Genomic DNA, 14,549 nt, shown 5'->3' with positions numbered 1-14,549 from the left:
TCATGTTCGAACGAAAGTTAACATGTCGTTTCAAGGTTCCCGAATGTTCCACACAGTGTCCTAGAAAGATATATTATGTGCAGGAGGACATTATCTGAGCTACTGATGTTTCGCAAAACGAAAAATTAAATATTTTGAATTGAGATTTCGAGAGACCAATAATGATATTTTGCGAATCCGAGAATTTACGAATTCTGGTATTTTTAAAGACGATGAGGTTTGAAAGTTAAAAGATCTAAGACTTTTAATGTCAAAAATTCTGAAATTCACAGATTCCGGGAGAAACAATTCGAGAATTCAATGATATTTGAATAAAAGTTTCATACAGTAATAATGAGAAGAATTATCTACATCTCTCTCTGGAACTGATAACGTATATAACACACGAATAAAATAAATCATACATAGTAGATTGTGACAAAGTGTACTTTGTTCAAACAAAGTTCTCTGAAGTTTTTTTAAAATGTTGAGCAACTTTCTTCCGATTTAATTTTAATACCTACTTTAAATAAATTTTGTTAATACATATAATAACTGCATATGTGCGCAGGTATTATATAATATGTATTAGTTTCCAAATATCATCAGCGCATAGTCCTAATAAACCGTCAAGCGATGCCGGCAAGAAGCAACACCGAGTGCGCGCGAAAAAACTCGTGCTATTTCACGCATGTTAATTTTTGTAGATTAGCTCATAAGCAAAAGTTATAATGATTTTATCGTATTTAGAATTTTATATGATTGTTGGGTATTTAACAATAACGAACGTATTAATCGGTACGTAATTATATTTACTACCACGATCAAAGTAGCAGCGACACGATCTTACAGTGTAAGAGATTATTGTGTAAAAATTATCTCGTAAATTTGTAAGCATTTGATTTTTTATTTGAAACATTTCTTCAAGACTGAATCTTCAGTAAGAAATAAAAAAATGTTGAAGACGAAATGCATTTGACAAAAACGATTGGATTATTCATCGTCTTTCTTAGTTATTACTTCATTTTATACACATGCAAAAAGTATGCGAAAATTGCCTTAAACAAGCGTAATTCAAGTGAATCAATTTTTATCATCTTTTTTTGTTTCGGAATATTGTCATGAAAATGTGTGAATATAATTTACTTTTATGAATATATTTATACTTAAACTGTACATAAATTCGCAACAAAAGGGTATAAACTAAATATACAAAATAAACTTCATCGTTACGACACAAGACACAAGAATGTGCAATACAGCGTGTTTTATAAGTAGGCGTAGCAATTCCAAGTGAATAATTAAATGTACAAAATCAATAAAACGCATACATAGTTTAAAAAACGACTATGTATTTTTCATTTTCTTTTTATTTTTAATTATTTTTTTATTACTTCGATAAAATACAGTGAGCTACAATGATACATTAAGAATGGCATAAATAATTAAACTTGGAAGAATTATATACAGTGCAGTGTGAAAGGATTTGACAAACAATATCTCAATTCGAGATTATTATTATTTTATTTTTTACGATAAAAACTGCTATTTTTTTTTTTTTCTATATACATATATCCAATATTACTGATGAGATGATAAAATCATTTTTGCACGCGATACATTAACTCTTAACGCGTGTTTTAACAGATCCGAAGAATATTTATTTCATATTACGAGCGTTTAAACTATATAAATTGATACAGTTCGAAATTGTATGTATCGACTGCATATATCAAGATTAAAAACATCGTAATTTTATATGAAATTCAAACCGAACGTCTTCACAATACGACAGCGACAAGAACACTTCTAAACGTGAGTGTCTGGTACTGAAATGCTAGTGCGCATATTGTAAATCGTTCTGCAATGGGTGTTTTAATTGCGTTTTTTGTAGAACCAATAAATTCGAAACAGTGAGCGTAAATTCCTTTTATATGGTTATTATGGCACACAGAACAGTTTTATTTTAAAAACAAAAAATTATTTTTGGATTATTTCAAAGAAAAACTTGTTTATTCACGCAAAAAATGTTATGTAAAATCTTTTTTGCTCAGTCGTAGAGTTGTTATAATATTACATATTTGTAAAAGATTAGAATTTTTAATAACAGTTCGGTAAGTCAGAATAATGTATCAATGTTTACGTACGAATGGAAGGGAAATGCTATACCCTTCTTCCTTCGACCTTTTCTATGAAACACTGTTCGAGAAGACAGTATCGCGTTCAGTCACACGCAATATGTCTCGTGCAATGGACGTAGTCAACCAACCTAAGCTTCCAACTGTTCGGAATTGGGTGAAAAAAAATTACACACTGTCAAATTTCCAAGCAACATGTAAGGAGTGTCAAAAAACTTTTTACTTCGTCAGCACAGAAGGTCTTGAGAATCATATAAAACGCAAACATAAAACTACTTATCAATTTGAAGAGACACATAAAGGTGAGCGTTGGAAAAATTTTAGAAAAACTGGAGATTCAAACGATGTTGTATGTGTTGTATGTGATAAACCTGATTCCGTCGACGATACCTTCATTCACCAGCATCGCGCAGACGATACACAAATTCTAACCGACATTGATTATGACTGGGTGTTCAAATATTTTAGAAAGACTAGTGGCAGTATTCTTTCAGCGTATTGTATTCTTTGTGAACACAAAGAAGTTATAGCGTTTGAAGAAATCATATTCTTGCATTTTAAAAGGGTTCATTCAGAAAAATGGGGAGAAAGACTACCATTTATTGAAGAATTACCAGCAATATTAAGTGTCGTAAATTTAACAAGATTGAAGCTGTTCTTGAAAATATATGACCATGGCGAATGGGAATATATGGACTGGAAATATCGCACAACTGCTATAAATTGGGTGAAAAGAAAATATCAATTAAAATCGAAATTTCGAGCAGAATGTAAAAAGTGTTTTGATATTTTTAGTAGCATCGACACAGTAAGCTTTGATAAACATTTATATTATAAACATCCCAATTTTTATGATGAGGAAAACCTAGGACTTAAGAACTATTGCAAAAATGCATATTGGATAAATTTTAGGATATTTATATGGAAACAGGGAGCACAATGTGTTATATGTGGCGACGAGTTTTCAGAGATAACGAACGACTTGAAAAAGCATCATCATGATAATGATAATAATTACATTCGTCATTACACATGGCAATGCAAATATGTGAAAGAAATCAAAAACTATAATGATGATTTTAAAGGACGTTGCACTGTATGTGAACAAGAACATGACTTTTATTTTATGCCTGCAATACACTTATTTCTTCACATATTCGACAATAAGTGTCGAAAATTGATGAGAAGAGATTATCTAGCAACAGAAATTGATTCACGACCAACAGATGATCTAGCAATGCAAGGACAAGGAATGGAAAGACTTAGATCATTCGACGAACCGTCAACAAGTCGTGAAATAAACTGAAAAGGTGCGGTAAGTTTTATTGGTATTGATGATATTGTTATGTATTATTAATTTTTTATTTTCTTTGTGTGGCGTACTTATTAGGACTAGGTGGGGTAAGACAGATCCCCTAAGCGAAAATGGCCATATTTTTTATATTAATGACAAAAAATAAGTGAAATTTTGTATGAAGAAAGAGTAGAATGTTTATTATAAAATCATAATGTCAAATTTTCAAATCTTGCAAAAGTTTGAATTATTATTAAGATTTTAGAAAACTTAATTTTGGTTTGCTTTACTCCATAGGTGGGGTAAAATGGTCGAAATAATATGGACCAAGTCAAAATAATATGGACCGAGAAATAATTTAACTGATCAATTCATAATCAAAACTATACATTATTTATTAAATATTTTTGTATAAGAATAGAAATTTATTTAACATTAATCATTTTATCTTCTTGCAGTTTCTCGTTAACCAATGTTTTCTTCTAACATGACTTTTAAGGCTTCGTATAAATTTTCCTCATTTTATTTACATCGATTCGATTTTCTTTTATAATTTCTAGGCATCTTTGGCAACTAGAAAAATGGTTAAAAAACAAAAAAATGTTAAGAAAGAAAATGGAATGTAAAATGTTTCTTAAATCAGAACAAATATATAAGCAGAAAACTATAAGTAGAAAGTATAAGTAGAAGAAATATATAAATTGGTCCGTTTTACCTCACATAACAACATTAATATTATCTTATTTTTATTTATCTGTATCAAAGTTATTTTTCAAATGTAACTGATGAAATATTACTTCCAAATAACCAGAAATATGGAACTTGTAGAAAAATTTAAAAATATTAAGTTTTGCAATCTTAGTCACTTAAAATGTAATACTAAGAAATTAGATCACGAGATCTATTTGCAAGAATTTGACGTTTCTTTATAAATAACTCACAATAGATACAACTTATGATATAATGACGTAATTTTTAAACAGTTCAAAAGCAACAAAAAGGAAATTAATTTTATGTTTATCCAGCAGATAGAGGTACTTACTAATAAGATCTAGCAAATGGACCATTTTACCCCGCGATCCGTTTTACCCCATCTTCTCTACTTATATAATAAAAACAATGAAAATCGAATAATCAGATGTTTTTAATCAGTTTTTTTTTTAATTTTTGATAGATGTATCTATAGTCTAGACAATGGAGATGACGATAAGCGAATTGAGATCGAGCCACAAACTGCAATGACGTCAGCCTTTACTTTGATCACTTAGTTAATTTGAAATGTATAAAAAATTATCTTCAACGTCTGTATATATCAGTTTGATTGTTATAAAGTTATAAGTAAGTTTATAAATTTATATCTCAAAGACGTACCTTGAATTTATAAATACATGATTTTTATAAATTAATCGAAAAAAGTACTCTTTAATATTACATTTATAAAGTTTGTTTATAAATTCATAAAACAAATCAGATTTTTTAACTGAACAATGATGTTTATGTAAGGACGACATTTGTAAGATATCTTCATATTTATACTATTTTATTTCTTTACTTTTGTTCATCTAACTTCAGTTTGTCATAATTTCACCAAAAATGTTTGAAATGTATTATTCAAGTAATTTTTTTATATTTATGTGTGACCAATAATGTATTCATTAAAGTAAAGACATGTGCAAACGATGCGTTTTTCAACGTATTAATAAAATGGCATTTTAAAAAAAATAATTTAATCATTTTATTTAAAAAAATATCTAAGACAAATCATTAGTATAATATTTGTTTAATTTCTTTAATATTTTCTCATACTTTTGCTAATTAGTAGTAGATTCATATTATCAATTAAATTTTATCTTGCATTTATTTTGCTTAAAAACTTATTAAAAAAAACTGATCTTATTATAATAAAATATAATATATACGCAACTTTTTTTCAAAGGACGTTAATATTTTTTCGTAGATAATAAACTATTTTATTGAATATATTGGCAGAATGACATTGCATTTATTTATATGCGTTCTGTTAGAAGAAATATATGTGCAAGCGTCACAAAATTAGGATTTGATGGATGCAAATGCACAATAATGTCGAATTTTGTAGTAAAATGTAATAGTTGGCTTAATTTTACGACAGAAACTTTCAGCGCTTTAAACAACGTAGCAAGAATATTATTAGTACTATTGTAACTTCGAAGTAAATATATTTAACACTGAAATTCGAATATATTTTGCGTGTCTCAACGAAAAAAATACGATATATGTCATATGTCCTTTTTTATTATTCAATATCGAGGTAATAATAGTGATAAAACCACTAATCAAAGCTTATAAAATTATCAATTAATATAATAGAAAGGCATAGAGAGCCGTCGCGGGATGTTAGTGCGAAATTATAATTTTTCTTAAAGAAATTAATTTGTTAGTCTACGTGAGACAGTTAAATTTGTACACCGATCTCTGGTTCGAGATACTTAAAGTGTACGAAATTTTTTTAGTACATTGTTCTCACATATGGAGAATCAGTATGTACTGATAGGAATTATTAGAAAGAAGGGAATAGAGAAAAAATATCAGGGCGCGAGTGGCTAAGCCGGGAATTGAACCCGGGTCTTCCGCTTGCCGGGCGAATGTTCTACCACTAAACTACTCAGACCCCACGCTTCTAACATTTATTTCTCTTAGATTAGGAAATCAACAAATCTGTAGGACATAAACGCGTCATAATGCCCGCGTGATTTAAAACAATCTAACACATATAAAGGAATGGCTCTAAAGATAACAATCAATTAATATAATAGAAAGGCATAGAGAGCCGTCGCGGGATGTTAGTGCGAAATTATAATTTTTCTTAAAGAAATTAATTTGTTAGTCTACGTGAGACAGTTAATCAGTACATACTGATTCTCCATATGTGAGAACAATGTACTAAAAAAATTTCGTACACTTTAAGTATCTCGAACCAGAGATCGGTGTACAAATTTAACTGTCTCACGTAGACTAACAAATTAATTTCTTTAAGAAAAATTATAATTTCGCACTAACATCCCGCGACGGCTCTCTATGCCTTTCTATTATATTAATTGATTGTTATCTTTAGAGCCATTCCTTTATATGTGTTAGATTGTTATAAAATTATATTTCAGAATCGAAGGTTCTGCAATACATCTCAATTCGATAAGGATATATTTTAGGAAAAATAATATAAAATTCTATGATGCATCATTTACCTTGTTGAGTTTTTCACGCAATATTTTTTCGAAGAATGAAGGGCTAATAGCGCATTCGATGCTCTCGGATAAAATTCGCCAAATCAGTTATTTTTTTGTTCATTATACGCTTCTTTGATATACATATATTCATATACAGTAGTTTCCCAGAATTCAAAGCTACGATACCGAGAAATTAGAATGCGGGGTATTAACGTCAATTGTGCATTTGAGTGCATCACACAGATTTGCGTTATTAGAGCTTGCCATCGCCGATTTCATCGACAATCACTTTGTAGACATGCGTAGATACTGCCACATGATACGCACCTTTAAATAAGAAGAACGTTATTGAAAAAATTCATATTACAAGTGTTTAACTATATAAATTAATAAAGCTGGTACGAATAAATTGCAGGTATCGAGATTAAAATCATTGTGATTTCATATGAAATACAAATCAAACGTTTTCACAATACAACGGCGACAATAACACATCTAAATACGTGTGCGTCGGGTAAAGAAATGCTAGCTCGCGCATATTTATCGTTTTACAATGAGTGTATTTATTGCGTTTTTTGTAGGACCAATAAATTTGGAACAGTGGACATAAATTTTTTTTATATGGTTATTATGACACACAGAACAGTTTTATTTTAAAAACATAAATAATGGTTTCTGCATTATTTCAAGAAAAACTTGTTTATTCACGCAAAAATGTTGTGTAAAATCTTTTTTGCTTAATTGTTATAATATTACATATTTGTAAAAAATTGAAATTTTTAATAACAGTTTGGTAAGTCAGAGTAATGTATCAATGTTTATATACGAATGGAAGGGAAAGGCTACACCTTTGTTCCTTCGACCTCTTCTATCAACTGTTCGACAGTATCGCGTTCAGTCACACGCAATATGTCTCGCGCAATGGACGTAGTCAACCAATCTGAGCTTCCAACTGTTCGGAATTGGGTGCAAGCAAATTACACACTGTCAAATTTCCAAGCAACATGTAAGAGGTGTCAAAAAACTTTATACTTCGTCAACACAAAAGGCTTTCAGGGTCATATAAAACACAAACATAAAACTACTTATCAATTTGAAGAGACGCATAAAGGTGAGCGTTGGAAAAACTTTAGAAAAATTGACGATTCAAACGATGTTAAATGTGTTGTATGTGATAAACTTGTTTCCATCGACGATACCTTCATTCACCAGCATCGCGCAGATAGACAAATTGTAACTGACATTGATTATGACTGGGTGTTCAAATATTTCAAAATGTCTAGTGCTTTTTCAGCGTATTGTATTCTTTGTAAACGCGAAAGAATTATAAAGTTTGAAGAAACCATATTCTTGCATTTTAAAAAATATTATCCAGAAGAATGGGGGGAGGGACTACCATTTAGTGAAGAACAAGCAAAGCAACTAGGTGTAAATTTAAAAAGACTGAAGATGTTTTTAAAAATACATGACTGTGGCCAATGGGACTTATGTGACCGGCAATATCGCAAAATGGCTATAAAGTGGGTGAAAGGAAAATATCAATTAAAATCGAATTTTCGAGCAGAATGCAAAAAATGTTTTGGCGTTTTTAGTACTATCGACACATTACGCTTTGGTGAACATATATATAATGATCAACCTAATCTTTATTATATGGAAAGCTATGGACTTAGGAGCAATTGCAATAATGCATATTGGATCAATTTTAGGAGACTTATATGGAAACAGGGAGCACAATGTGTTATATGTGGCGACGAGTTTTCAGTGATAACGAACGACTTGAAAAAGCATCATCATGATAATGATAATAATTACATTCGTCATTACGCATGGCCTTGCAAATATCTGATACCAATCGAAAACAATAATGATAATTTTAAAGGATATTGCATAGCATGTAATCAAAAACATATCTTTAAATCTATGCCTGCAATATACTTATTCCTTCACATATTCAACAATCAATGTCGAAATTTGATGAGAAGAGATTATCTAGGACCAGGAAGCGATTCACGACCAACAGATGATCTACCTATGAAAAGACAAAGAATGGAAAGCTCTATAGCATTCGACGGACCGTCAACAAGCCGTGAAATAAACTGAAAAAAAGCGGCGGTATGTTTTATTGATATTATTAATATTATTGTGTATTATTAATATTTTATTTTCTTTGAGTGGCGTACTCACACACACATTACTTATACAATAAGACAATAAAAATCGAATAATTAGATGTTTTTAATCAGCTTTTATTTTATTTTTAATAGATGTAATTATTCTTCTGACAATGGAGATGACGATAACCGAATTGAGATCAAGCCACAAACAGCAATAACGTCAGCCTTTACTTTGATCACTTAATTAATTTGAAATGTATAAAAAAATTATCTTCAACGTCTGTATATATCAGTTTGATTCTTATAAAGTTATAAGCAAGTTTATAGATTTATATTTCAAAGACGACCTTGAATTTATAAATAAATGATTTTTATAAATTAATTAAAAAAAGTCCTCTTTAATATTACATTTATAAAGTTTGTTTATAAATTCATAAAACAAATCAGATTTTTTAACTGAACAATGATGTTCATGTAAGGACGACATTTGTAAGATATTTTCATGTTTATACTATTTCATTTCTTTACTTTTGCTTTATCTAACTTCAGTTTGTCATAATTTCTCCAGAAATGTTTGAAATGTATTATTCAAGTAATTTTTTAAAATTTATGTGTGACCAATAATGTATTCATTAAAGTAAAGACATGTGCAAACGATGCGTTTTTCAACGTATTAATAAAATGGCATTTTTTAACAAATAATTTTATCATTTTGTTTAAAAAAATATCTAAGACAAATCATTAGTATATTTGTTTAATTTCTTCAATATTTTTTCATATTTTTGCTAATTAGTAGTAAATTAGCTGGTTGAAGTTTGGAACGTTCCTGGAACGATTTTTTAAAAATGATTTGTCGCTCTTGTCCTTTTGCAGGGAGAAAGTTTTGAGACCCACAAACAAAGTACAAAAGAGACCGATCCGATACATGCGTCGGAAGACACCCTTATACCCGAAAAACAACCCCCAAAATCACTTAAACAATTCTAGCCAAGCTAAAAATGACTTGTCGCTCTTTTCCTTCTGCACAGAGAAAGTTCCGAGGCCCTCACGCGACATGCAAAAGAGACCGATTTGATACATGCGTCGGAAACACCCTTACACTCAAAAAACCACTCCAGAGTCTAAAAAATTCTTGCTTAGCAAAAAATAACTTGTCGCTTAGAATGGTTTAAGTAATTTTGGGGGTGGTTTTTCGGGTATAAGGGTGTCTTCCGACGCATGTATCGGATCGGTCTCTTTTGTACTTTGTTTGTGGGTCTCAAAACTTTCTCCCTGCAAAAGGACAAGAGCGACAAATCATTTTTAAAAAATCGTTCCAGGAACGTTCCAAACTTCAACCAGCTAGTAAATTGATATTTTTAACTAAATTTGCATTTGCATTTATTTTGCTTGCAAACTTATTTAAAATAATTGTTCTTTATTATAACAAAATATAATATATACACAAGTTCTTTACAAAAGACCTTAATATTTTTTCACAGATAAAAGCAATTTCATTGAACATATCGGCAGAATGACATTGCATTTATTTATATGCGTTCTGTTACAAGAAAAACATGTGCAAGCGTCACAAAATTAGAATTTGATGGATGCAAATACACAATAATGTTGAATTTTGTAGTATAATGTAATAGTTGGCTAAATCTTATGACAGAAACTATCAGCGCTTCAAACGACGTTGCAAGAAAATCATTATGATTTTTGTAATTTCGAAAAATATAGTTAACACTGACATTCGAATATATTTCTCGAGTTTCAACGAAAGAAATACGATATATGTCATATGTCCTTTTTTATTGTTTAATATCGAGTTAATAATAGTGATAAAACCACTAATTAAAGCTTAAGAAATTATATTTTAGAATCGAAGGTGCTGCAATACATCTCAATTTGATAAGGATATATTTTAAGAAACTTGATAAAAAATTCTATGATGCACCATTTACCTTGTAGAGTTTTTCACGCAATATTTTTTCGAAGAATGAAGGACTATAGCGCATTCGATGCTCTCGGATACAATCCGCCAAATTAATTATTTTCTTGTTCATCATACGCTTCTTTGATATACATATATTCCGATATACTGATATACCGATATACTGATACATATATACAGTAGTTTTCCAGAATACAAAGCTACGATACCTGGAAATTAGTAAACGAGGTATTAACGTCAATTGTGCATTTGAGTGCATCACACAGATTCGTTATTAGAGCTTGCCGTCGCTGATTTCATCGACAATTACTTTGTAGACATGCGTAGATACTGCCACATGATACGCATCTTTAAATAAGAAAAACGTTATTGAAAAAATTGATATTACAAGTGTTTAACTATATAAATCAGTAAAGCTGGTACAAATAAATTGCAGGTATCGAGATTAAAATCATTGTGATTTCATATGAAATACAAATCAAACGTTTTCACAATACAACGGCGACAATAACACATCTAAATACGTGTGCGTCGGGTAAAGAAATGCTAGCTCGCGCATATTTATCGTTTTACAATGAGTGTATTTATTGCGTTTTTTGTAGGACCAATAAATTTGGAACAGTGCACATAAATTTTTTTTATATGGTTATTATGACACATAGAACAGTTTTATTTTAAAAACATAAATAATGGTTTCTGCATTATTTCAAGAAAAACTTGTTTATTCACGCAAAAATGTTGTGTAAAATCTTTTTTGCTTAATTGTTATAATATTACATATTTGTAAAAAATTGGAATTTTTAATAACAGTTTGGTAAGTCAGAGTAATGTATCAATGTTTATATACGAATGGAAGGGAAAGGCTACACCTTTGTTCCTTCGACCTCTTCTATCAACTGTTCGACAGTATCGCGTTCAGTCACACGCAATATGTCTCGCGCAATGGACGTAGTCAACCAATCTGAGCTTCCAACTGTTCGGAATTGGGTGCAAGCAAATTACACACTGTCAAATTTCCAAGCAACATGTAAGAGGTGTCAAAAAACTTTATACTTCGTCAACATAAAAGGCTTTCAGGATCATATAAAACACAAACATAAAACTACTTATCAATTTGAAGAGACGCATAAAGGTGAGCGTTGGAAAAACTTTAGAAAAATTGACGATTTAAACGATGTTAAATGTATTGTATGTGATAAACTTGTTTCCATCGACGATACCTTCATTCACCAGCATCGCGCAGATAGACAAATTGTAACTGACATTGATTATGACTGGGTGTTCAAATATTTCAAAATGTCTAGTGCTTTTTCAGCGTATTGTATTCTTTGTAAACGCGAAAGAATTATAAAGTTTGAAGAAACCATATTCTTGCATTTTAAAAAATATTATCCAGAAGAATGGGGGGAGGGACTACCATTTAGTGAAGAACAAGCAAAGCAACTAGGTGTAAATTTAAAAAGACTGAAGATGTTTTTAAAAATACATGACTGTGGCCAATGGGACTTATGTGACCGGCAATATCGCAAAATGGCTATAAAGTGGGTGAAAGGAAAATATCAATTAAAATCGAATTTTCGAGCAGAATGCAAAAAATGTTTTGGCGTTTTTAGCACTATCGACACATTACGCTTTGGTGAACATATATATAATGATCAACCTAATCTTTATTATATGGAAAGCCATGGACTTAGGAGCGATTGCAATAATGCATATTGGATCAATTTTAGGAGTTTTATATGGAAACGGGAAGTACAATGTGTTATATGTGGCGACGAGTTTTCAGTGATAACGAATGACTTGAAAAAGCATCATCATGATAATGATAATAATTACATTCGTCATTACACATGGCCTTGCAAATATCTGATACCAATCGAAAACAATAATGATAATTTTAAAGGATATTGCATAGCATGTAAACAAAAACATATCTTTAAGTCTATGCCTGCAATATACTTATTCCTTCACATATTTAACAATCAATGTCAAAACTTGATGAGAAGAGATTATCTAGGACCAGGAAGCGATTCACGACCAACAGATGATCTACCTATGAAAAGACAAAAAATGCAAAGCTCTATAGCATTCGACGGACCGTCAACAAGCCGTGAAATAAACTAAAAAAAAGCGGCGGTAAGTTTTATTGATATTATTAATATTGTTGTGTATTATTAATATTTTATTTTCTTTGAGTGGCGTACTCATTACTTATACAATAAGACAATAAAAATCGAATAATTAGATGTTTTTAATCAGCTTTTATTTTATTTTTAATAGATGTAATTATTCTTCTGACAATGGAGATGACGATAACCGAATTGAGATCAAGCCACAAACAGCAATAACGTCAGCCTTTACTTTGATCACTTAATTAATTTGAAATGTATAAAAAAATTGTCTTCAACGTCTGTATATATCAGTTTGATTCTTATAAAGTTATAAGCAAGTTTATAGATTTATATTTCAAAGACGACCTTGAATTTATAAATACATGATTTTTATAAATTAATTAAAAAAAGTCCTCTTTAATATTACATTTATAAAGTTTGTTTATAAATTCATAAAACAAATCAGATTTTTTAACTGAACAATGATGTAAGGACGACATTTGTAAGATATTTTCATGTTTATACTATTTCATTTCTTTACTTTTGCTTTATCTAACTTCAGTTTGTCATAATTTCTCCAGAAATGTTTGAAATGTATTATTCAAGTAATTTTTTAAAATTTATGTGTGACCAATAATGTATTCATTAAAGTAAAGACATGTGCAAACGATGCGTTTTTCAACGTATTAATAAAATGGCATTTTTTAACAAATAATTTTATCATTTTGTTTAAAAAAATATCTAAGACAAATCATTAGTATATTTGTTTAATTTTTTCAATATTTTTTCATATTTTTGCTAATTAGTAGTAAATTAGCTGGTTGAAGTTTGGAACGTTCCTGGAACGATTTTTTAAAAATGATTTGTCGCTCTTTTCCTTCTGCACAGAGAAAGTTCCGAGGCCCTCACGCGACATGCAAAAGAGACCGATTTGATACATGCGTCGGAAACACCCTTACACTCAAAAAACCACTCCAGAGTCTAAAAAATTCTTGCTTAGCAAAAAATAACTTGTCGCTTAGAATGGTTTAAGTAATTTTGGGGGTGGTTTTTCGGGTATAAGGGTGTCTTCCGACGCATGTATCGGATCGGTCTCTTTTGTACTTTGTTTGTGGGTCTCAAAACTTTCTCCCTGTAAAAAGACAAGAGCGATAAATCATTTTTAAAAAATCGTTCCAGGAACGTTCCAAACTTCAACCAGCTAGTAAATTGATATTTTTAACTAAATTTGCATTTGCATTTATTTTGCTTGAAAACTTATTTAAAATAATTGTTCTTTATTATAACAAAATATAATATATACACAAGTTCTTTACAAAAGACCTTAATATTTTTTCACAGATAAAAGCAATTTCATTGAACATATCGGCAGAATGACATTGCATTTATTTATATGCGTTCTGTTACAAGAAAAACATGTGCAAGCGTCACAAAATTAGAATTTGATGGATGCAAATACACAATAATGTCGAATTTTGTAGTATAATGTAATAGTTGGCTAAATCTTATGACAGAAACTATCAGCGCTTCAAACGACGTTGCAAGAAAATCATTATGATTTTTGTAATTTCGAAAAATATAGTTAACACTGACATTCGAATATATTCCTCGAGTTTCAACGAAAGAAATACGATATATGTCATATGTCCTTCTTTATTGTTCAATATCGAGTTAATAATAGTGATAAAACCACTAATTAAAGCTTAAGAAATTATATTTTAGAATCGAAGGTGCTGCAATACATCTCAATTTGATAAGGATATATTTT

At 30.1% G+C, this 14,549-nt stretch overlaps 1 protein-coding gene and 1 long non-coding RNA gene across 4 annotated transcripts; both read left to right on the top strand.

Moving 5' to 3' along the window:
* The first annotated feature begins 1,346 nt into the window (after positions 1–1,346).
* LOC137000490 (uncharacterized) lies at positions 1,347–5,662 on the top strand. Of its 3 annotated transcripts, XR_010890722.1 has the most exons (3): positions 1,362–2,925; positions 3,030–3,427; positions 4,586–5,662. XR_010890722.1 is itself a non-coding variant. In XM_067357121.1 (2 exons), the coding sequence occupies exon 1, from the start codon at positions 2,107–2,109 to the stop codon at positions 3,421–3,423; it is 1,317 nt and encodes a 438-aa protein (XP_067213222.1). In that variant the 5' UTR covers positions 1,347–2,106; the 3' UTR covers positions 3,424–3,432; positions 4,586–5,661. The 3 variants fall into 3 exon arrangements, 2 of the variants coding, with proteins under 2 accessions (XP_067213222.1, XP_067213221.1); XM_067357121.1 differs by having other exon boundaries at positions 1,347–3,432; positions 4,586–5,661; XM_067357120.1 differs by having other exon boundaries at positions 1,356–3,427; positions 4,586–5,656.
* A 1,777-nt stretch (positions 5,663–7,439) lies between these two features.
* On the top strand, positions 7,440–13,496 carry LOC105668043 (uncharacterized). Its single transcript, XR_010890724.1, has 3 exons — positions 7,440–8,732; positions 8,885–12,806; positions 12,951–13,496. It is a non-coding gene; the product is annotated as an uncharacterized lncRNA (long non-coding RNA).
* Positions 13,497–14,549: the final 1,053 nt, after the last annotated feature.

Source organism: Linepithema humile, chromosome 6 (genome assembly GCF_040581485.1).
Source record: "Linepithema humile isolate Giens D197 chromosome 6, Lhum_UNIL_v1.0, whole genome shotgun sequence".
In the NCBI taxonomy this organism is placed as follows: Eukaryota; Metazoa; Arthropoda; class Insecta; order Hymenoptera; family Formicidae; genus Linepithema; species Linepithema humile.
The sequence above is the reverse complement of the archived record's forward strand: the minus strand, read 5'-3'. Positions and strand labels throughout refer to the sequence as shown.